The 25,945-nt window shown below is 40.9% G+C and overlaps 1 protein-coding gene across 2 annotated transcripts in view; it reads left to right on the top strand.

The window, feature by feature from the left end:
• The first annotated feature begins 12,428 nt into the window (after nt 1-12,428).
• The window catches only part of COL2A1 (collagen type II alpha 1 chain), a 59,289-nt gene continuing 45,772 nt past the window's right edge, over nt 12,429-25,945 (top strand). The window contains exons 1-8 of one of the 2 annotated variants that reach the window (XM_063952234.1): nt 12,429-12,783; nt 15,682-15,891; nt 17,072-17,088; nt 18,158-18,190; nt 18,346-18,378; nt 18,469-18,522; nt 19,362-19,454; nt 25,836-25,913. In XM_063952234.1, coding sequence (XP_063808304.1) covers nt 12,690-12,783; nt 15,682-15,891; nt 17,072-17,088; nt 18,158-18,190; nt 18,346-18,378; nt 18,469-18,522; nt 19,362-19,454; nt 25,836-25,913 — 612 coding nt within the window. In that variant the 5' untranslated portion in view covers nt 12,429-12,689. The remainder of the gene's footprint in view (nt 12,784-15,681; nt 15,892-17,071; nt 17,089-18,157; nt 18,191-18,345; nt 18,379-18,468; nt 18,523-19,361; nt 19,455-25,835; nt 25,914-25,945) is intronic. The other variant, XM_063952235.1, reaches the window with a different exon arrangement.

Raw genomic sequence — 25,945 nt, 5'->3', positions numbered from 1 at the left:
TAAAAACGCAGGAGTGGCTGGAGAAACGGAGGAGTGGCTGGTCAAACGCTGGGCGTGTTTGTGACGTCAAACCAGGAACTAAATGGACTGAGGTGATCGCAATATAGGAGTAGGTCTGGAGCTACTCAGAAACTGCAAGGAAATTGCTTTCGTTAGCAATTCTGCTAATGGTGGTCATTCCGAGTTGTTCGCTCGCAAGCTGCTTTTAGCAGCTTTGCACACGCTAAGCCGCCGCCTACTGGGAGTGAATCTTAGCTTAGCAAAATTGCGAACGAAAGATTTGCAATATTGCGAAAAGACTTCTCTGTGCAGTTTCTGAGTAGCTCGAGACTTACTCTTCCAGTGCGATCAGTTCAGTGCTTGTCGTTCCTGGTTTGACGTCACAAACACACACAGCGTTCGCCCAGACACTCCTCCGTTTCTCCAGCCACTCCCGCGTTTTTCCCAGAAACGGTAGCGTTTTTTCAAACACTCCCATAAAACGGCCTGTTTCCGCCCAGAAACACCCACTTCCTGTCAATCACACTCCGATCTCCAGAACGAAGAAAAAACCTCGTAATGCCGTGAGTAAAATACCAATCTTCATAGCAAATTTACTTGGCGCAGTCGCAGTGCGAACATTGCGCATGCGCAAATAGCGGAAAATCGCTGCGATGCAAAGAAAATTACAGAGCGAACAACTCGGAATGACCACCAATATTATCAGAATTGCTAATCTTTCGTTAGCAATTGCTAATCTTTCGTTAGCAATTCTGCTATGCTAAGATACACTCCCAGAAGGCGGCGGCTTTGTGTTTGCATTTCTGCTAAAAGTAGCTAGCGAGCGAACAACTCGGAATGAGAGCCAATGTTTCTATTTCTTCATATATTGGTTGTGTCTGTTTCCCACCAAAAGTGCACAACTTAATGAATGACATTGTAGTTATACTATAATGCATCATACATCTATGCTATATGCTGTAAATACAATAGTGAGTGGTCTGTTTTTTATACTGTACCTGTATTTTACGTTTAGAGGAGTAAGCTTACAACACAGTGTAACTTGTAAACAGCTGAAATAGCTACTGTAATGCAGTATTTATTACTGAACCATCTACTGCTAGACAACATTTCATTATACATCTTATCATGGTTACAAGGTGCATTATAACCAAATGTCCTTTCTAGGTGCATCTGATTAGTGTTAATGCACCTATTGCATTCATTCTTCAACTCTAAACATTAACAACAGCATAGTAGTCAGTAGCAGTCTCCTGCAGACAACAATGTGTTGTGACATATAAGATGCCACGTAAAAGAATAGCCGGGATGCAGTCAGTTTACCTCCAATCAAAATCCCGACGTTCAAAATCCCGACACCAATTGACCGATGGTCAAAATCCCGACAAGGTCAAAATCCCGACATGGACAAAATACCGACATTTAAAATACCGACAAGGTCAAAATACCGACATGTGAAATGCCGACAGGTCAAAATACCGACATGAGTTTTTCATGATTTTTTTCATTGAAACCGACTTGTTCATACTTTACCATCCCAGTGGACCTGAAGGGGGAATATAATAGTGTGCCGAGTGCAGCGAGGCACCGTGCCCGAAGCATGGCGAGCGCAGCGAGCCAGGCTAGGGGACGCGGTACACTTTATATGGTGTCCATGTTGACTTATGTCAACATACACACAAAAAACAACAAGAAAACGCGTGTCGGTATTTTGACCTGTCGGCATTTTACATGTCGGTATTTTGACCTTGTCGGTATTTTAAATGTCGGTATTTTGTCCATGTCAGGATTTTGACCTTGTCGGGATTTTGACCATCGGTCAATTGGTGTCGGGATTTTGAACGTCGGGATTTTGATTGGAGGTATTTCATACCGATCCCGAATAGCCACTTTCAGCATCATTTGCTAGGAGCATTACAAGGGGGCGATGTACAGTATTAAGCTTTATCAAGTGATTGAGTGGAGAGAGATTTGGGGGTCTATTTACTAAGCCTTGGATGGAGATAAAGTCGATGGAGATAACATCCCACTCCCAGCCAGTCAGCTCCTAACTGTCGTTTCACAGGCTGGGTTTAAAAAATGACAGTTAGGAGCTGATTGGCTGGTACTTTATCTCCATCAACTTTATCTCCGTCCAAGCCTTAGCAAATATCCCCCAAAGTACCGACCACTCAGCTCGCTCCTAACTGCCATGTTACAGGCTGTGTTTAAAAAATGACAGGAGCAGGGACAGACTGGGGCTGCTTTTAGGCCCTGGCATTTGTGTGTAAAAGGGGGTGCACGCACATGCAAGGGGGGCGTGGACTCACGGCATGCAAGGGGGCGTGCACTCACGGCACCCCCCCATATATCTTTAAAACAAGCAATTCGAATGGAGGGGGGGAGCAAAACGGAAAGCCGGAAGCTGCGCTGCACGTAGCTTTCCCGACTCTCTGTGTCACCAGAGAGCCCACCAGACCATCAGCCCTTCTGGCATATGCCAGAAGTGCCAGATGGGCAGTCCGGCTCTGGTTGGGAGCTGATTGATCGGTACTTTATCTCTTTCCACTTTAAAACTGTCCAAGGCTTAGTACATCTGCCCCAAGAATTCCCTCGCCCAACTGTTTTGATTATGCTTCAGTCATTTAATAGGACCTCCATACATGTATTTCACACTCTTTGTATACCCAGACTGGCATCACTTGTGTATAAGATTGCCACTACAACAGTCACAGCACTACGTGGATGCCTAATTCACAAACACTGAGCTGCACTTGGGAGTCAATGATGTAATATATTAATGGCACAGAATAAGTATACGAAAGACTGGGAGCCGTGCAATCGCATGGGGCGCCGCAGCCACAGCAACTGTATGTTACAGTATTCTGTCTGGAAAACTATTGAAAATGTACCTCACAAAATGGCCACCACCACATAGAAGACAGTTTTTAAAGATGCTAGAGGAGGCAGCGACCATTTTGAGAAGGTCATTTTCAATATTTTGAACTTGGGCAGGCGCAAACAGCGGTCCCCACCAGGACTGCAGAGACCGGTGGCGGTGGGGGCCGGGGGATCCCTGACAATGAGCAGAACCCCTTAAAAATTAGCAGGTATTGTGGCATATGTTATTACGGTAGGGGCATAATATGGTGACAGGGGCATGTGGGGGCACAATATAGTGTCAGGGGCATTAAAGTGGAGGCATAATATGGTGACGGGCATAACTGTGGTGGCTTAATACGGTGCAAGGGGCATTACTGTGTGGAGCATAATATGGTGTAAAGGACACTATGTTGGTGAAAAGTAGCCTTTTCCTGCAAGGCCACACCCATAGCAGCAAAGCCACACCCATTACAGCAAGGCCACGCAAATGTCATTTTTTTATATTTATATGAGGGTAGCTACATTTTTTTGGGTGTTCACACTGGAAGTCAAATTGTCTAGAAATGGCCCAGATGAAAGGGCAGATGTGAGTGCACTCAGGCACTATCCTGTTTTCTGTCAACCTTAGTAAAGAACATTAAACACAAAGATTGCATAATAAAATGATGCTAAGCCATATACATTTCTTATATTTGGTTATTTTGTAAACAGTACAAGGTATAACAGAGCGCACCTATCGGTGTAAAGCAGAGCCGGCCCTAACCAATATGATGCCCTAGGCAAGATTTTGGTTGGTGCCCCCTAGCACCACCGCTAGTTCCACCTCTGACCCTGCACCCCTTTCCCAGCACCATCACTCCTCACCCATAGCAGTCCTTATTTTGGTGTTACTATCCCCTATTTTTTAAATAGAAACAGTGCGCACATTTGGCGCACAGCCCAAAAAGGGGGGTGTTTTGCTGGGAAGAGGCATGACCATACAATAGTACCCCCAATTCAAATTACGCCACATAGTAGTGCAACTTTATTCACATTTTATAATGCAATAGTGTCCCTTATTCACATTACATCGCACAGTAGTACCACTTTACCTCATATACGTTACTCCTCACAGTAGTGCCCATTATTCACACTGAGTTGACCCTTATTCACATTACACCATACCATATTGCTCTTTATTCACATTAGACCACACAGTAGTGCCCTTTCTATACATAACACCACACAATAGAGTACCTTATACACATAATGCCACACATTAGTAATGCATTTATACACATAATACCACACAGTAATGCCCCTTACACATATGACACACATTATTGATGTCCTTATAAACATAATGCTCCTTGCAAATTATGCCAACCTTTATTAATGCCCTTTTACACATAATGACACACGTAGTTCCCCTTATACATACTGTATGGTGCACATTATTAATGCCCTTATGCACATAATGACATACATAGTGCCCTTTAAACATATGCCGCATATTATTAATGCCCTTATACACATAATGACACACATAATGCCCCTTACACATACTGCATTCTGCACATTATTAATGCCCTTATACACATGATGACACACATAGTGCCACACACACATTTGCTGCACATTATTAATGCATTTAAACACAACACATTTAATGCCCCTTACACATATGCCAAACACTACTGCACAACCAACCAACCAACCAGCCAACCAACCAACCAACCAACCAACCAACCAACCAACCAACCAACCCGCACACAGCATTCCCACGGCCGCTAACACTGTGACCTCTACCTCTGCTTGGATACAGATGGTTCTCATACATCTTGCTTCAATACACCATGCAGCAGGAGCTGCCTGGCGTGAGTCAGCTGGCAGCTCTGCTTATGTTGGGCACCTTTATGAAAATGCATTTTATTTGTATTACTGTGTGGCTAGGATGCACAAGCAGCTTCTGCTAATTAAAGTGATATGCAGCATGTCTATATTCTGTGTGCCACTGTGGCTGTATCTGCATACAAAATGCTACACACAGAATATAGGCATGCTGCATATCATTTTAATCAGCAAAAGCTGCTGGTGCCCTTAGGCATACCAAATGCCATAGGCAATTGCCTAGTTTGCCTATGCCTAGGGCCGGCTCTGGTGTAAAGCCTCGTACACACGGGGGAGATGTGTGCTGAGCGATCTAGCACAGAGCACTCAGCACACCTCTCTCCCCGGCTCAGCACACAGCAGATTGTGCTTAGCAAGGGGGGCCTCTGATTTCACCCAGTGGTGAAATGAGCGATCTCAATAGATTTGGCATGCATGCCAAATCTAAAGCTGGCGATAGCGACGCACGGGACCGCGCATTGTTGTCGCCAGCACCCTACGCACAGAGAGATCCGTTATAATTTCTATCTAGTCAGATTGCTTAGAATTTAAGCACGGATCTCTCCGTGTGTACCCCCCATTAACTGAGCAGTTACTTTGTGATGACACAGTAACTCCCAATTAGATTTCTTGGAATAAAACTTACTGATCTCAATGAATTTTATTTTCCCTACTGATTATCAATGAGAGATGTTCTGTGATGAATTACTGTTTTATTTTTGTGGGTCAGACACCAAAGTGTTTAATTGTACAAAACTTAAAAATAAAAGTATAGTATATACCCATCATAATGTAGCATGTGTTTCAGTATATACCTAAGTAGTAAGGCTCCTTGGAATAACGTAGCATTTGGAAAGTCTTCTCATCCACCAGAGTAACATACTGTAACTTATACATCTTGCGTCTATTACTTAAGGAAATGTTTCAATTGAGAAAAGTCTTTTCACGTCTTTGGAAAAGACAGTTTGCCCATTGATGTCACTGCTGGGCTGCTGCTGCTGCGTCTGCTTCTGCTGCTGGAAATCTGGCTGCAGATCATTCACTCCTGGAGTTAGCTGAGTACAGTGCTGCATTGTTTGGGCACATTCCAGGAAGCGTTTGCCAGACTGCATTTAGTGGGGAGCAGTATGTGACATCATGCTGCATGAATATCCAATAGAATATCAATAATTAAGTCAATATGGACCAATAAAATATCTATGGTTATATATCAAAAGGTGATCATGCAGCAGCCATGGTTTTCCCACCATGACCAGTATATTTTAGTTCTGTTGGTCGGTAAGAGCTGTGTACAGCATTGATATCAGCACATATTGGGGCACATGTAGAGTTGGGTGTATTTTAAGTCAAAAAAATAAAGGGGTAATTCATTTGGAAAAAAGAGGCAATGCAGCAGGCAACATCTCAAGGGCACTGCATCTCTGTAACAGTAGTGTCTGCCCCTAGTTTACACTTAAAGTCAAGAGTAATAACAGTGTTATATTTGTGTATTTGTGACCAGGGCTATTGTGAACTCAGACAGGCCTGAGTCATTTTGGGGTGTGTGCCCCCTCCCCAAAAAATACTATGGGGCACCATGCACTCAGCACAGTGGTGGATCCAGTGGGGTGGGCGATCAGTGTGACCTGTAACACTTCTCCTCTGCTCACCACTGTATAGCAGAGAGATAGAGGAGACTGCTGCTGCTCCCTGACTCTCGGCAGCCTGTCAGTCTTCTCTCTCTCACTGCTCAATGTGCCACTAAGGCTGCCCTGCAATACAGCGGCCAGCTGTAGTGGGCAGAGTAGAAGTGTTACAGGCAACTGCTGTCAGGGGGGCAGGCAGTACCATCCCTAGGTTTTGCCATATGTGACTCTGCTCCTCCTTTCTCTCTTTTACCATCTGTGCCTATACCCCTTTGTACCCCCTTCACCACCTGTACCACTGCCCCCTCAACATCTGTGCCTCTGCCCACTACTAAGTTCCTCTGCCTCTTACTCTGTAACATCTATGACTCTACCCATTTATACACCTGCCCCATTTAACCATCTATGTCACCCCCCATGTGCCTCTTCCACCCAATATGTGCCTCTGCCCATCTTTCCTCTTGTGCCTCTCAATCCCCACATGTGCCTTTAACTTCCTATGTTTGCCTTTGCCCCCATCTCCAGGACTGTTTGTTGCAAATGAGTAGTGAGAGGTGACATGGACAAATGGAGGCACAACTGAGATCACAATCAGCACAGCAGGAGTAGGGGGGGGGGGGCTTGGGGGCCCTGCCTATTATGGCAGTCCTTGGCCCTGCAATATCTAATGGCAGCCCTGCTTACAGGTGGTGGCGATCACCCTGTTACCCCAGTCCTGCTTCAGAAGTGCTGCAATGGATTACCCTTCAGCAGATTACCCAGGCCCCTCCAACCAGACCATGAAAGTAATACCCCCTCGCTGCACCCCTGTTTGTAACATACTGTAACCCCCCCTCACCCCCACACAGACACCCACATACCAAGCACTTGCATTTCTTACAGCATAATCTCCTATATGCGTGAGTATTTGTAACATACGGGCAGGGCAGTAGAGAGCCTGGCTGTCACAGGTGCTTTTATGGGGGTGTGGCCTAATCACAGGAGGCATGACCAATCACCCTTAGAAAAAAATACAGAAAACATTGTATTTTAAATGCCTCCCTGGCTATTTTACAGCCCGGCACACAGCAATGTGCATTGGGCTGAGTATAAGAACTTCAGCTGCTGCTGCCAGGTAAGGATGAGGGATAACACGGGTACCCACTGGGCCCCTCCATCAGACATGGGGATGGGTAATTAGTACACTCCCCCCCTCTTGGCTCCACTGCATATGGGTCCATCCTTGTACCTTGTAACCCCCTCCACCCCAAACTTGACATAATCCCTTGAACTTGTATGCCCATGCTCTTGATCATGTCTATGTATTGATAAAATGCTGAATTCCATGTCCCACAATTTTTAAATTACAATGGCATCACTGGTAAACTCTGAAGTACTCTTACAAGTATCATTGACTGACCACAAGCTGCACAGTGTGCGGAAGACCCTATGCACTCTTGCCAATGTAGTCCCAGCTGCAGATCTATACGCTCCTCCCAGCTCCTCTCATGTCTGTACACTGTGAATCTGTGACCTGGTTGTGGCATCATTAGAAGCAGCTACAATAGTGCAAGGGGTGCCTGGCAGCTGGGGCCCCTAGCCTGCACCCTGATCAGAATAATGGTTAAACACACATTGGTTGACAGTATTAGCAGTGAATGCTAAGATCACATTACCCAATTTGTACACAATATAATACTGTCACAAAGTGTTATACCATACCTCCCAACTGTCCCGATTTTCATGGTACAGTCCTTTTTTGGGGGGGACTGTCCCGCTGTCCAACCCGTGGACCGCAGTGTCCTGCGATGTGTGTGTGTGTGTGTGTGTGTGTGTGTGTGTGTGTGTGTGTGTTTGGGGGGGGCTCCTGTTATTCAATGCTCTGCCTAGCATAGCGGCGATGAATAGACGCACAGCATCTTTTCACAGGAAACAGACAGATGCCCCCACAATGAAGGAAAATGTAGGCCATCCCCTCTTTTTCAGCCGGGGCGGCTTTGCTGCGCCAGGGAGTCACTTCTTACCATCTCCCGATGTTGGGAGGTATGTTATACATACTTGCCTACTTTTGAAAATGCATTTCAGGGAGATTGTGAAAGTAACACCTGTGTAAAAAAATAAATTACATCCAAATGTAAATGAGTCCCAAAGTAGTTAGTAGGATCTAACCAATGCAAGGAAATGGCCTGTAATTGCATGCAGCCTACTGATCTGTCTGGATCATCGTAAGACATTCTGGGCAGTGCTCTACATCTAGTGCCTGTGCCCCCTGCCCTCTTTAGGTGTGACATCATTACATCAGAGGTTTGGGGGTGGGGCCAGCACAGGGCAGCATAGAGTCCTACTCCGAGCCTTTTTTGTGAACACATCCATTAGCGGATCTTGCCACGGGCAAGCAGGACATTTTCCCGGGGTGCCGCCTTCCGGAGGGCGCCGCACCATGGCAAGATCCACTACTGTGCCCCCCACCGCTGTGCCCCCCGCTGGACCCCCGCTGTGACCCCCGCCGCTGTGACCCCCGCTGTGAAGGGAACCAGACGCTACGCGTCTAGTTTCCCTTCGTGGAGGGGACCTTTGCTGTGCGGTGCGCGATGACGTCATCGTGCACTGCACAGCATTGTGGCACAGACGCTAGGGGTCATAATTGACCTCTAGTGTCTATGCTGATCCGAGGAGAGGAGTGGCGCCAGCGGCTGTCTGCAGCGATCTGGAATCAGGAGCGGGGATAGTAAGTATACATTTTATTTTATTTTTTTCTCTCTTCCAGCGGCGCTACAGGGGGCACAAATGGGGGCGTAACTGACCACGCCCCCATATGATGCCACGCCCCTATCGTTTTGCCCGGGGCGCCACTAGGGCAAGAACCGGCCCTGAACACATCCTTAGTGTACTCTGCCTATAATTATCATCCATTACTCCTCTTAGTCCGTCTCTCTAAGCATAAGCAGTCATTCAGTGTAAGATGTGACCAAATTTGCATACAAATGCATTCTCAGGGCTTTGTGTGCACATAGGAACTTATGTTAGTTATGCTATCCTCTAGAGCATACCTCCCAACTTTACCGATTTTTGTGGGCAGTCCCATTTTTTGGGAGACTGTCCCGGTGTTCCAACAGGGGCAGCATTGTCCTGTGGTGGGGGGAGGGGGCAGTTGGGAGGCTCCTGTCACTCGCTGGCTGCCCTGCTTAGTGCAGAGCAGACTAGACTGGAGACAGAGGTACTCGGGGCATGCCTGGCCATGCCCCCAGAGTCATGAAAAAAGGGAGGCGTGGCTCACAATCATGGCTTGCACATGATGCCAAGCCCCCTTTCTAAAGGCCATGCCCCCTCTTTGGGCGGATCCATCTTTGCAAGGTCCCGATGTTGGGAGGTATACTGTAGTGCAGGCATTCCCAAATACGGTCCTCAAGGCACACTAACAGTGCAGGCTTTAGTGATATCCAGGCTTCAGCACAGGTGACTTATTTAGTAGCTCAGTTATTTTGATTTAACCATCTGTGCTGCAGCCTGGATATCACTAAAATCTGCACTGTTGGTGTGCCTTGAGGACCGTGGTTGGGAATGCCTGCTGTAGTGTATAGGTGGCTGTCCAGCTGTTGTGAAACTACAAGTCTCAGCACGCTTTACCAGCTGATCGGTGGGAGGGTATGCTGAGACTTGTAGTTTCACAACAGTTGGAGAGCAGCAGGTTGGCCAGTCCTGCTCTAAAATAACAAAAACCAGGGTCCATATGATCATACATTAAAACAGTCATATGCTAGTAAAGAGGGTAAACAGACTCTGTTCCCACTAATCTGTTAACAAAGGCTGTGATGGAGTCTACATTAATAGAAAATAAAAGCTTACATTTTTTTAGGCAAATTAGGTCTATCCTGTGAAATGTGGGACATATGAGATTCATATTGTGACACTATATACACATACACAGGGCTTAGGGCAATGCAACCACCTGTAACTTGTGCCCTTTTATACTTTATGGGGTATATTTACTATAGTTTGGGTTTTTAGAAGTGGAGATGTTGCCCATAGCAACCAATCAGACTCTTGCCATTATCTTCTTAAGGTGCTTGAAAAATGATAAGTAGAACGTGATAGGTTGCTATGGCAACTTTTGACCTTAAACAAAGAATTAGCATGGATGCCGATCCAACGCTCACTGGTTCTGACATGCCATATGTTACTTTCATACACAGGTGAGGTGAGGGATTATTTTTGCAAACCATGTAATTGTCACCTAGCATAAAATACACCCAATATTTAATAACTCATTCTGCTAACTCAGTTTGCCCTTTATAAACAACTACAGATTTCTTAAATAACTTGCAGGACTCTGGTTTAATGACTGCTGGTTTAATACCATGAATAAATGGTCTAAAAATGGCTGTGTGAAACAGTTCAGGCAAAAATAATATTGATTTGTACTAAAAGATTTAGCAACACAATTATCCTCTAATGAAAGAGGACAGAGATTGGCTGAGCAACTCTTATAATTGGTTATCCCCAGTTACACCCATGAGATCTGTTTCATCCAATCAAAAACTTCAAGGAAATGAATTTCCATTGGTTACATGGTCCCTTTCAGGTTACTGCATATGTTAATATCTATTTCAGCTTTAACTCCGCCTCTGAAATGTAGGTGTCAACTAAATTATAGCATGAATAAAATTGTGAATACAAATGAATGGCTAATTTATTTTTTTGGGGTGGTGGGTGTGGGCGGATATACAGGTTTTTTAAATGTAATATATTTTTTTCTTACAAAGGGGAATGTTGTAAGGAGCAGGAAATTGAACATGTAGTTAATTTGGTTTTAGGACTGAAAATGAAACATTAAATGAAGTTTCATATTGCTGTGAAACAAAACTTTGATGTAAAAACTGATGTAAAAGTGCTCAGACATGAAGCTGATGACAAATGAAGGCTCTTTCACTCAAGCACATCACACAGATATTGCCAATGAGATCTGAAGGGAAAATCAGTATGTTGTGAGAACTCTTATAAAATCAAATATTGATTCATTTATTAGCCCTAGCAGACAAATAAATAAACCCTTGTCTCATGGAAAGTCCAACTTTTAACTGGTACTTAAATTGCAATTTCTGACCCTCCCTTACAGCACTTAGAGCCCAAAAGGGAAAGCAGGCATACATAGATCCCATTCAACAGGACCACCTGGCCAGACCCTGCATCAGCCTGGAAACCAATTCCCAGCTTTAGCATGAGGCTGCAATAGACAGATCATTCATGATTCACTCCAGTTGTCACACTAGACATTCTGTGTAATGGTGACACAATATACAATGTGGAAGGTTAAATGGTGCTAAGATAAGTTGTACTTCTATCACACACATAGAATAATAAAGATCACACAGATATGAGAGAGAGAGAGAGAGAGAGAGAGAGAGAGAGAGAGAGAGAGAGAGAAGCAAATGTACAAATTACATTTAAATAAAATAATTACACTAATTACGTTCACCATGATGCTGCAGCTGCAGGTAGCTAGTCCTTAGCAGGCAGTAGTGCATTCCTGACATTAATAGATGGATGGAGTTATTAGTTAGGGAATAACTCGTGTGAAGAGAGATTTAAGGAAGTTAGAAAAATATGTAGCAGTAAAAGAGCAGAGATACATTCCAAACCCCATACACTGTGCCCTGAGCCTTATGCATGAGTTATACTCCAGGAGCCACCTGAGAGACTTGGAACCATCCACAGCCAGAAACTCTCCAGTACCGTAAGAACCTGCGAGACCTACCCAGACCAGCTGTCACATAACTAAACTCTCTCCTGTACCAGACAGAGCTCCCCAGTAAAACTTTTCAGCACGCTCAGGAGTCCTGCTTTAGCAAATTGGGATTTTTTTTCTCTCCCCTGCTTCTATCTAAATGGTGCTACTTTTTTTTTTTCCTTGACAGAGGAATGAAAGAGTTTAGGTGATGGGGGAGGCAGGGCAGAGGGAAGGGGAGGCTGGGACAGTGAGAGGGGTGGGAGAAAGGGGACAGAGTGTGGCAAGCCTAGCACAGGGGACCCTGCAGGAGAAGGAGGGGTCTGCTGTGATGGGGAGAGGGCAGAGAGGAGTGGAGGGACTCAGATTTCAGCCCTGCTGGGGGCAGGGGAGGACTAAGATGTGGGCATATACGTTGACTTCAACTCAGTGAGGACTATAACTTCAGTACCTTGGCCCAGAGCAGGTAGTACTAAGTTTCTGCTGGGGCCTGGTACTGGATTCTCCTTCTTTTCCCAAGAAATCGGCTGCATGAAGACAAGATAACTTTTGGGGACAGCCAACCTCCTCTCCTCCCCTCCTCTTCTTCACTTATTCCCACAAAGATTCTGCATGTCTAATATTTAGACATGTTCAGCTTTGTGGATTCAAGGACACTAGTGCTGTTCGCAGCCACCCAAGTCATATTATTAGCGCTTGTACGATGCCAAGATCAAGATATTCGTAAGTTACAACTTTTTTTTAATGATTATAATTTTATTATATATATATATATTACACACACACATTTTTTTCTATACATCCACACAGACTCGCACAAGTATTTCACTTAATTTGCACGTGAGGACGTGAGCTGGTTTGATATTTAAGTGACAGTTTCTATCCAGACCTGAGTGGGTTAATGCAATCGGACTTTGCAATCAAATTGTTCTTCATTGTTATGATATGTAATCACTGTAATTAGTTACATCCCAAATGTGCTACAGTAGCAAGGTTGTTGCATCCTTTAGTGGCAGCATCCAGTGTGCACTGAACTTGGCAACTGCAGCGCAGCTACTGTATTTCTGCTGCGATTACTGTACCTTGCATTACCCAAATCTCAGTGTCCTGAATAGTCAGCACTGAATCATTGTGCTCATGGCTTTATAATACAATCAAGCCAGATTTTTCTCTACTTTTTTTTTTAAACTGATTTAATAAATCTAAGCTAGTTATATTACATTATTTGATCAGAAACCAGCTCACTCATTGTATCAGAAAATCATTAGCTTTCTGGTAAGACTAAGAAACTGTGTCCACTGTGAAGCAGCTGAAATAGCAATAGAATAGGCTTATAATGACAGTGAACTGTTTTAGACGTGGACATTCCTGTGGCTCCACATTCAGGCTGTGATTGATAGTGAAGAACCACTGTAGGTTACAGAAGTAGGTTTTAGTGCCAGTCTGAGACAGAACACATGCAATCATGTGGATGCTGTTAAAAAGGTGTTAGCATCGAGATATACTGAACATGGGGTCTGCATTCTCACACTTTTTAATGACCACTAAAACAAACTTTTACTCTAGAAGCCATGTGAGTGCTGAAAAGCATTCCTGGGATTTTATTCCAAGGGCCCTTTAAATAGGTCCAATGTCATACAAAGCCTTTCTTTTGTGACCAACTTTACAGAGTGCGTGCAAGGTGCACTGCAAAAAAATTTTTTACATTGGTTGAAATATATCCTTACTATTTAAGGTAATATAATATTTACCATCAATGATCTTCCTCTAGCTATCAATACACAATATTATTGTACTTTCACAAATTATTCTTGCATTGTTATGAACACTGGCAGAAAATAATGGAATATATGAGAAAACACCTGGCTAGGACATAGGCTGGGCAATTCTTCTAGATAACTGCTGGAAGGTTTATTTTCTTTGCAGACATTTTTTAACTTGCTTGGGCAGGTCCCCAATGGTCCAAAAAAAAAAAATTCCTTTATGAGCCTTTTAAGTCTTTTGTATACTACAGATTGTAAATCCATTGCAGTGCTAGTATGGATATGGCATGTTTTCTTGATAATTTGCCATTTTTTTCTGTTGGAATCATTCTTCCATTCCTTAAAAATAAAAAAAAGTTTTTTCCTTGAAAGTGACATCTGCAGAAAGGTGTATAAATTCTGAGAGAAGCAGGCTAGAAAGTGTGTAAATAAATAGTACTAACTTCTTTGCAGAAAGGGATATGTAAACATTTTGTTATGCAGAAATATGAAAACTGTTAGTACAATTAGTTTTCAGGTAACATATAGCTTTCTGATAGAATAGATTGTATTTTGGTCTAGGTTTCTACAGGAAAAGGGCCTTATAGACATGTGTAGCGCTAATTAACCCTTCATGGAAGCAGAGGCACATATCAAGCTAGTGCATTATGAGAGTAAATTAGTGGATAAAAAAATGATTTTTGAGTCAATATTTGTCTTACATGCTGATAGCTTGGTTTAAGATTTGTGCTGGTTTGAAGGGGATCCCAATGTAGAAAACTGTGCTACTGTTTGTTTTAAGGTGGATGAGCTCTTGAGACATGTCAATATGGTTTAAAGCTGGTAGATGTGGCCTTATTTGAAGATCCCAATTGACTATTGTGATTGTTTATTTGCACTAGCAGGAATGGCAGAAATGGTTTCCAGATGGAGTTGAAATGCTGCCCATATTTATTTAAACTGGCCCCTGACAGTGAAATGTGAATTGAAACCTCTGTGTATTTTACAGAAAGGCCCATTCATTAAGGGTCCTCTGGGCTACCCAAGCGTAGGCACGGGACCCAAAGGGAGGTAGACTGAGAATATAGAAGTGTAGTTCATGACTCACAATGTCCCATAATATCCCCTTTGTCATTTTACAAGTTTATCATTATTTTATTTACTTTTCTTAATCTATCTCAATTATGCAGCTATGCATCATAATTTCATAGTTTATTTTATGATATTTAGTCTTTATAGCTGTCATTATTTGCATAATAAAAGATAATTTGCTATTCAATTATACATTTTATTTACAGCTTAAGATGACAACCAAATATTTATTCTGAATCTTGATAGAAGAGCCCCAATAGATACTAATTTCAAACAATTTTCTAAGGTTCCTGAATGACCTTAGAGAACCCTTCTGTTATTAACAATTCTCCACGGTTCATCTTGTAATATTATATTACAACTTCCTATAACTAGAGACAGCCAATATTGCACTAGGGCATTCTCCTCCCTCTTACCCCAAGCAGCCTCTATTATTTGAACTTGCATCACCTTCCTCTTTCTGGTTCAGCACTGCCCCCATCTGGTGAAGTTTAACATTACACCCATTATTGTACTGTACCTGCTGCTACTAATAAAATGTACCTCGAGTTTAAACTATTTTATACTAAAATATGAAGAATCATATTTAAAAATATTAATAATTTAGAGAATATCAATATTTTTGAGCAGTTCTCTAAATATGTCATATATATCTGAACACCGCAATATATGACAATATTAATGTATGATATTTTTGTATGATATTTTTTTCCTTTTATTTTATTTCTGCTTATTCTCCTTTGCTGCCTCTTTCTACATTTATAACACCCCCTGCCCTTTGGCACAGTGGATGCGGGGAGCTGCGTGCAGGATGGGCAGAAGTATAGTGACAAAGATGTGTGGAAACCAGAACCCTGTCAAATCTGTGTCTGTGACACTGGGACTATTCTCTGCGACGAGATAATCTGCGAGGACACTAAAGACTGCCCAAATGCTGAGATCCCCTTTGGAGAGTGCTGCCCCATCTGCCCAACTGAACAGTCCTCCACCACCAGTGGTCGTAATTTATTTATTTGTGTTTCATAAATAAATTACTTGTGCATACCTATGGATTGCATGCTTCTTCTAACAAGCTGGCCAACCATAGGTCCCTGCTGCAGTTAAAAAGGACTCCGTCTGTTTAGACTTCTGCCTATATAATTCATAGGTTCAATAGGGGATGCGGTTATATTGCTGGCTGCCGGGATCCCGGTGGTCAGGATATACCCAACACGTTCAAGAGTATGCTTATAGGATAACACTGCATCTCTTAAAGTGGAGAATGTATAGACAATCTTTTAATAGTACAGTTATGTATGATTAAAGTATTGCCAGTACTCAATTACATCCATCACAAGAGTAGGAGAGGCTGTGTGTCCTTTTGTTGCCTTGTGTTGAAACCACAGGACTACCCTCCTGTGGTTTCTCTTGGCAGTCAGATTGAAGGCACACACTGAACAAACCACATGCTATAAATATAAAAGGAGTATTAACCTGTTCATGGTTCAGGCGGGAGATGAAATATTACATTATTGTAAGAGGCAGAAGCTAGCAGTAAGGGACCCTTTTTAATGACTTACACTGCACAGTCAGCACTGTAACCATAAACAGCATTTACTGTATGTTTCATCACATCTCCTACAGCTAAGGAGCTGTGCCCTTTATCTCTGATGCAAGATGTATGTTTGCAGTGCTATGTGCAGTCTAATATAGCATCTATCATAACTCATGTGTGTATTAAACGTTTCCTGTAACTAACCATTTTCTAGCTACCTCTAGTTTAACTACTCATGTGAAAATGGCTACATATCCTTTTGAAAAGGCTTGGCAAACTAAACAGCTTTCACATTTTACCTAATCATAAACTTTTTTCATTCATTTATCTTTTGACCAACTGGTACCGAACTGTTTTTGAGTACCCCGGAAGTAGGAACCCACAGTCCCGTAACAGATCCAAGTGAAATCATAGAACATGTTAGAGGTTTATGTTAGAGGTAGAGGATGTTTTATGTCATGTGATTTAACACTTAACTTCTTCAAGGGAAGAAGGCCTTCGATGTGTCCAACCTTTGTCCGTACTCGGGTCTGTCTGTTTCATCAGAGTCTGTGTTGTTTACTTTAAGTGTATAAAGAACTAAAATATGAATTACCCAATGCTAACATTTTGTCTATTTTTTTACTTTTCCCCCCATGAACAGGGCAAGGTGGGCTAAAGGTAATCAACTTTCATTACAATTACTATACAATTATACAACTATACAATTACTAGATACATTGTTTAAGTGATCAGCTACAAAACATCAGGGGGAGATGTATCAAAGGTAGGATAGGTGGATCATTTGGCCATACCAACCTACCAGTGTTATATTCTATAGAATGCACTCTATAAATGATAGCTGAAAGTTGATTGGTTGCTCTGAGAAGCTTCTCTTGTCCTCCTTAGAAGGTTTGATACATGTCCTTGTTAATATGTCACAAAGGAACAGAACAGACGTGCAATAATTTATCAACCATTACAATACTTCAAGTAACTATTGCTGGCTTGCTAGATATGTACTGCCAAGATGAATAATGATAAAGCATGTTTTCTATTCTGAATGTACAGGTGAGGTGCTAGGAAGAATACATTTCAGTTTATGGAGATCCTCTTCATTGACACATATGATACAAATGTGGGAAACATTTAAAAACTGCAGCAAAATAGATCTAATGGGAAATAACCTAAGCGGGCACATTTATTGAAACGCCAACCCATTGAAACATGCTAAACCCATAACTTAGAGCTTTACAAATCCCAGGATCCCAGTAGTCAATGCAACATCAACAAAAAACCTTTGGCAGCCATTTGTATTTATGTGCATGGGTGTCTAACTTCCATGACTATGTTTTATGGGTTTACTACAGAATTTAACATTATTTTGTCCATCTCTGCACTAACATAAAGAGGTATTTGTTTCAAGGCTCGGAAAGAGATTAAGTAGAGAGAGATAAAGGGGCAGATTTAACCAGTGATATTCTTGTTATCACTACAAATGATAAATGGTGCTTCACCCAATCAGGTCCGATCTGTCATTTTTCAAACTCATGACAGTATGGAGCTGATTTGCTCTAGCACCATTTTTCATTTGTAAGGAGTGATAACAGGAATATCACTAGTTGTTAAATCTGCCCCTTTATTTCTCTCCACGTCACCACCCTCCAAGGCTTAGTACATCTGCCTCATAGTCACCTAAAATCATCTTTTCACCTAAATAATTTGTCTTTGTTTTTGTTTGAATCTCTAGGGACAAAAAGGCGAACCTGGTGATATTAAAGATGTAAGTGTTTTATTACCATGGAAGCAAAGTTGCTTGATGAAATCAGCTATGCAGCTCAAATGTAATACTGTAGTAGTAGTAGTAGTAGTAGTAGTAGTAGTAGTAGTAGTAGTAGTAGTATTGTACAATAAATAATGTTATGTGTTGTTTTACAGGTTTTAGGACCAAGAGGACCTCCAGGACCACAGGTATATCATAGATGTAAATTATAGATGCTTCTCTCATGTTTATATTCATTGATAAATATGTATTTAATACAAATTATTGCTGTTTATCAGGGACCATTTGGTGAACAAGGGCCAAGAGGTGATCGTGGAGATAAGGGTGACAAAGTAAGTAAAACCTATATGTTAGGAACTGTGCCATAACTCACCAAACAATGAGCAGTTAGCTTTAATCAACTAAGTGAGTTGGATGGTGAACAAATATGTCTTATTGGTTGCTCTTTCTTTGCGCATTTAATAAAGTAATTTGTTAAACACTTCCATGTTGTATGAATGAAACCTCTTTGGGGGGAGATGCACTAAGCATTGGAGAGTGATAAAGTGGACAAAAAATGAAACTACAGTTTGAAAAATGGCAGTTAGGAGCTGATATGTTGGTAGTTTCTCTTTCTCCACTTTATCACTCTCCAAAGCTTAGTACATCTCCCCCACTGTTTTTTATGAATCATTATAAATAATGGAGTACAGTATATTTGTGGAAACTATTCCATAGGTAATTGCATAGAAAAAGCTATGCTGTCTAGCATAGTTTAGAAAATAATATCAAACATCTTAGTATTACCAATGGCCAATCCCACTCATCTACACATTTACCTGTAAAAGAGTCTCCCTCATTGTCTCCTTTTGTGGTAGGAAATACTGTCTTGACCTTATTTTATTGATATATAAAGTGTTCCCCTTGTATGACTTGGGTATAATCTATCTATCTATCTATCTATCTATCTATCTATCTATCTATCTATCTATCTATCTATCTATCTACCTAGTATGCTGGCAATTAATGTGTCCCTCTTGTATAAGTGACTGAGAACAAGGACTCTATCTTATATGGCAGCCATATAAATTCAAAAAAGTGTCAGAGTATGGATGCATTTTTTTTTTTTTTTAGAAATAATGTAACCAACTTGTATGAATGAGGAGTAATGTACCCATCTTGTGCCACACAGGGTGCTCCCGGACCCCGTGGAAGAGATGGTGAACCTGGTACACCTGGAAACCCAGGACCCCCTGGCCCACCCGGACCTCCCGGCCTTGGCGGAGTAAGTAGGCTTAACCCTGGCACCCAACCTGTGCCACAGATCTGTAGAGTTCACATCCCCAGCTCATATCAACCACGGACATGTTCCCTCCATCTCTAAATGAAGCTGACAGTGTTGAAAGACTTCACTGTTACAAATGACTGGACAACAGTCACTCTTTGTGATCCCTCGGTCTGTGTGCATTCCTCTGACACAAAATCTTCTCTGCCCAGAAAGTTTTTTTCTTACTTTGCTGGATACTGCACAAGCAGAGGATTGTCCAACTTCACAGCCATTCACTGGGATCCCATCACTTTATCCTCAGCATGAAAACTCTAGTGTTAGACAGCGTGATGTTCCTAGAGTGACAGATGATTACCTGAATCATTTATACTAAGTATACCACCACTTAGATCATATAATATACTGCTTGAACACTAGCAACTAATATAAAAAATATATTTTATTATAATAACAGGTAGCTCAGAGACCCTTGCAATATATCCTGACATAGTGACAAATTATTATTATTATTTTCCTTTATTTATATGGCGCCACAGGGGGTTCCACAGCGCCTAACAAAGTAGATAAACAAATGAGCAAAACAAGAAAACAGCAACTTACAGTACAAGACAATGCAGGACAAGTACATTGTATAAAAACATTGCTGCATCAGCGGACATGACACTGAAATAAGCATCATGGTGGCAGAAACCGAGGGTAATGCTGGGTACACACTGATAGATATATCTGCAGATCAATTGATCTGCAGATATATCTATAGCCGAATCGGGCAGTGTGCTGTGCATACACACCGCCTGATCCATCCAAACTGGGCGGGCATTTACATGTGCCCGCCCAGTTCTGCCGTCAATCACCGCCGGCTGCTGCTGCATGTGTACAGGTGGTCGGCTCCAATATATCTGTAGATATATTGGTAATCGTGTGTGCTGCAGGGCCGACACAATATGTCCATGAACGACGGCGTTCACGGACAAATCGTTGGTACACACTGGCTGACGGGGCTGCGTTATATCGGCCGTTCAATAGAATGGCCGATATATCGGCCATTGTCTACCCAGCAATAGTGTGCCCTTGTAGAGAGTATGGAGTAGAATATAGTCTAAGTATGAGAAGGAAAAGCACAAGAGGGGAGAGGGCCCTGCTTGTGAGAACTTATATTATAAAAGGGAGGGGCATCTAATTTACCACAGTACTGGTTAAAATAATTCAGTGCAAGTGAATTAATAAATGATTAATCTAGACCTGATCATATTAGAAGATGGAAATCCTGAATATGATAGGAAGGGGGGGGGGGGGGGGAATTTAAACTTAGTAATAAGAATGTAGTTAATGAGTCCAGTATGAAGCAGTGACATTACTGAGGCATTTCATGACTAATATTCATGAGACCTGAGAAATATTCATGGAGGACTAATTACTATCCAATTTCTAGACTGCATTTGTATTAATATTTACTCACCTCTAAAATGGCTGCATCAGATGTACTTTTACACTACCACAAAAAACTAAAGTGGGGAAAACTAGCACCGATAATGTAAGTGTTCAAAATCAACAGCATTTGTGCATCTTTTTGCTGAAAATGCACCTTGGGCTTAATGCAATGTGACTCAAGGGTACATTTACTAAGCAGTGATAAGAGTGGAGAAGTGAGCCATTGGAGAAGTTGCCCATGGCAACCAATCAGCACTGAAGTAACATCTACAATTTGCATACTATAAAATTACACAGAGCTGCTGATTGGTTGATGGGGCAACTTCTCCACTGGCTCACTTTTCCACTCTTATCACAGCTTAGTAAATGTCAAAATATACAAGTATCATATATAAAATTAATCAGCACAGTCTCTTCATGTGTACTAGTCACATTGCATTGCGACTAAGATGATTTTACGGAAAAAAAGACACCCAACGTTAGCAGAATTGTACAGGATCTAGCTAGATGTAGGAGGACACATCTGTAGGATAATAGAAAAATTGGCAGTAAGTGCAATGACAAACAATATTCAAAAGCTTATTTAATAAAGTTAGTGTAGTGCAAATATCATGAAAAACCACAAAAATATTTGTTTTAGTGCTTATTTTTACAGCGTCAGTGAATAGTAATATTCAAAGTATTTAGCAGTTTTGCCCTTTTCAAAATAAAGTTCTGAGATTCAAATATTCAAATAAAGTTAGGATATTCAAGTATACAGTATTGTACTGGATCAAAGTTGTCAAGATGAATACTTATTGGCCCTATAATATGCTGAATTGGTAATGCTATAAGGAATGATATAGTATAGCCATCACATATATCAGATATTAACAAATGAAAACACAACAAAAGTATTTAAATGCCCAAATTGACATTGACATTGAGAGACATGTTTAAAACCCTTGTTTAAATTCCCAGATCAGGTCTGTGTGACCTTGGCGACCTATGTGACCTTTGATCAATCATTCTGTCACTGTTCCTGCCACCAAAATCAGCACATAGCACAAAATATAAATATGACCATTACAAGATACATTTTTGGGAATGACAAGTAAGAATTCAGACTTTATGTTTTATAAGAATAATAGAATACAATCATTTTATAATGGTTCAGAAATCATATATACTGTATAAACTATATGCATATATTAACATGATGCAGAAAAATGCAAATAGATGTTAATAACTCAAATGCAATCACTGTGATTCGTGGATAAATACAGTATATGCAACAAATTGAGCACAGTCTTCAACCATCACAGAAAAATAATCAAATATTGTAATTTGCACTTAATATTGATTTGCCAGGCTGATAACAGACATGTCAAAACTAGTTAAATGTAAACTATTAAATTCAACAATACTGAAGTCAATTCATTACTGTTGTTTCTTCTCAGCTTCTCAGCTGCCTCCCAGGGAAGAGGTGGCCTCATTTTGAACCTTAGATAGGCAGTGAGAAACTACTCTATCTGGATAGAGCGCTTCCACATTGGCCATCTTGGATTCATAAAGAGGCTGCCTCTTCATTTGGAGCCGGATGAGATGCAGAGAGTACAGGCTTTAGGCAGAGTTTGGTGCTGTACACATGATGTTAGCAATCAGACCTTATCTTTAATTTATCAAGTAGATTTTAGCCAATTTGGCTAATTAACTAATACTGCATTTAGATGTATTGCACTAATCCAGAGTGGCCAATCAGACAGCTGCTTTCATTGTCTAGCTTGCACTAAACAAATAAAAGCTAATTATTGATTGGTTACTGTAGTTCAGAGCAAATGTTTCACCTAAATGCAGTATTAATGAATCCACCCTAAAAAAATAAATTAAAAAAGCCCCCAAAGTCTAAACTAACAATTTTTCAAGGGAAATTAAAATTCTCTCCAAATATATCAATAGCTCTGATGTTATTATGATCATTATCTGTAGTGTCTACAGATTATGTATATGTTTACATATATCCTTTTAATTAAATAAATAACTACATTTGCATGAATTTGTACAAAATGCCTCAAAGCTCAGAGAAAATCCATCTAAAAACACCAAAATATTGTAAAATAGACATAGATTTATGTTATCTTTTTGTTCATCCGATAAGCAGATAAAGGCTGGTGTTTAATTACCAGCAGTAAATTACCATGGGTGACAAATGGAGGAAGCATTGGACTTTAACATCTGGGTCTATTCAATTGGGCTTCTGATTTATCCTGATAGCCTAGTTAACACCTGTTAAAGTAGCTTGTTAACGGGCGATAACATGGGTTAAGGGGCGTTTACACACAGAATCCATGAAAAGTTCATGCGTTAACTGGGTCACAGTACCCGTTAACCTGCTGATTACCAGAGATTTTTTTCAACCTGCTAAAGTAGGTGAAAAAAGATCCCCGATAACTCATGGCTTTGGGTCTAATTGGATAGTCTCGGGGGATCAATTATCCTGTGGTAATCTACCATAACTAATTCAATAATGCCCATAATACAGAAACTTGTATCTGCTACATGACTCTGCTTTCTAACACATCTTTGGTGCTTTCTGGACTTATAAATGAAGGATAATAATAACACTAATCATCATCGTCATCCTCAAACACTCCAATGTCACCCCACCTTTACCGATGCATATCTCGTCAATAGCCTGCACCCGCAAGATACTTTTCATCAGAGGATGTTTAAACAGCAGTTAGAGTGAAAGAGTGGCTGTGGGCAAATCTAGAATAAGTGGTCCACTAATTTAAGTTATAAAGATATTATCTGTCATGGAGGATGTCATGCTTATAAAGGCCTCAGGCCTCTGTGCAGGTCACAGAGGCGTATCTATACTGGCTGCAGGATGTGCAGTGCACATGGGCCCTGCAGCCAGTACAAGGCCTGACAGGGCAGCAACCAGCACTTACTTCATATACGATTTCTTGGACTTATGGTGCCAACACTACATGTCCAAAGAAATGACAGGAAACATGGTGCATACACAGAAGATAACAAGTGCTCTAGCACTGTGCCAGGGTCTGCGCTCTTTTCTACACAGATGTCAGCGCCATGTTTGTAGAGAAGAATGGTTCCTGACAAAAATGTGAATACTGCATACTACATAAAATGACCCATCTGAAAGAGGCTTTATTTATCCACTAGGGGGTGCTACATTTTAAATGAAGGCTATATATATTATTACATTTAATTAGATACCAGCTATTGAAGATCCAACTTACAACTGTAACACCACACACTAAATATAAATTAATTGTGATATATAATTGAATTTAGAATATTTCAGATAATTTAGCCACTAATTAAACCTAATTAATTATTTTTATTGAAAATAAACAAAGTAAATGCTGAATTTCTTCCAAGTGCACATTTAAGTTTAGTACAGGGATAAAGAACCTTCTGTATGGGGTTACATTTCCGATTGCATTAGTAATATAGTAAAGTCCCATTTAAGATGGATTTCAATAGGAACATTGGAGGTTTCTCTTCCTTGTAAGATATAAGTCACATAAATAAGGGAGTTAATAAGTCACAGAAAGGCCTAAAGGGCTAAACAATTTCACTTTAACCACTTGTGCGCTAAGGATGAGTCTGATTTGTGCTCAGCATGTATTATACTTTAAAAATATAAGTACTACAGGTGCTTATATAGAGGGAAGGGGAAAAACTCTACATCTATAGAGTAACGAAAGGCTGCTATATGAATAGGCTGCTCAAACGTAAGGGCAAAATATTATATATATATATATATATATGTGATGACATAAAGTGTTTCCACAAAGATAAAAACAAAAGAGAAGCATGGCGCAATTTCTTCGTAAACACGTTGGGGTCAGTTCAGTTGCAGTCGATGTCTGTGATCTTTAGGGCGCATATGCTGCACTTGCAGCCTCTGGGGCAGCAAACAAAATCATGCGATCTCTGAGCAAAATTAGGTTGAATTGAGGGCAATTTGTTGTTGCTGGTGTTCCAATGCTGTTGTTAAAGCACATTATGTGCATTGCCGCAATTTGCCCCTAAATGAATTGACCACATTATGTCAGGAAACAGTGCAGAATTTTTTCAGTTACAGTTTGCAGTCATACAATACTTTAAATGCCTGAGTAAATAGCTTCACAAAAAATCTTTCCAACATCTAACAGTAAACATTAAATATACTTCCCAAGGCTCACTGGCAACTAGTACCAGTGAGGAGTGGGGAATGATGTCAGTGTAGTGGCCTATGATGATGTCACTGAGGGGGCAGAGCTTCTCTACATTATAGGAAAAATAATCAAGAGTACCCTCTTTTAAACTATGTGCACCTTTAAAAGTTATTTTCTGTAATCAGTGTGATCACTAGACAAGACCTCCTACAATGCAGAAAAATAAAGATGTCCAAGGATGATGAGGGAATATCATACCCTACCCTGAAATCAATAAACTCAGAGGAATACTCATTTGAAAGAGGGAAGTCCCCACTTTTGAATAATGTGCACCCAGAAATTATCATTTATGACCAAAGTAGGAATATATATATATATATATATATATATATACATTTATTTATTTTTTGCAATTTTGGATAGATTTTATTGCTGTGTTAAAAGAAAAAAACTAATGGCATTTTCATAAAATTCAAAGTCTAAAAAAAGGTATGCTTTTATGTGATTCCTGCATACGAAACTTAGAGATGTTCGATTGTCCAGAAAGTGCAAAAATAACCTGAGGTGAAGTAGGCCCCAGCAGTGAAAGGGTTAACTGACAACAGTTTGAGAATGAAGTAAAGTGTGACAAAGATAATTATTGACATGTAGAAAGAAACTTTATTGTTTTGACTTTTTTTTGTTTTTGTTTTTTTAACTTTGAAAGTCTAGACTGTGAAACAATTGTGTGTTATATCTTTATATCTGTAAATACTAATGTGGATGTTTGGTTCCACAGAACTTTGCTGCTCAGATGACTGGAGGTTTTGATGAAAAAGCTGGAGGCGCACAAATGGGTGTTATGCAAGGACCAATGGTAAGAATGTTTCTATATCGCAAGTAAACTCA

This window comes from Pseudophryne corroboree, chromosome 2 (genome assembly GCF_028390025.1).
Source record: "Pseudophryne corroboree isolate aPseCor3 chromosome 2, aPseCor3.hap2, whole genome shotgun sequence".
NCBI lineage: Eukaryota > Metazoa > Chordata > Amphibia > Anura > Myobatrachidae > Pseudophryne > Pseudophryne corroboree.
The sequence above is the reverse complement of the archived record's forward strand: the minus strand, read 5'-3'. Positions and strand labels throughout refer to the sequence as shown.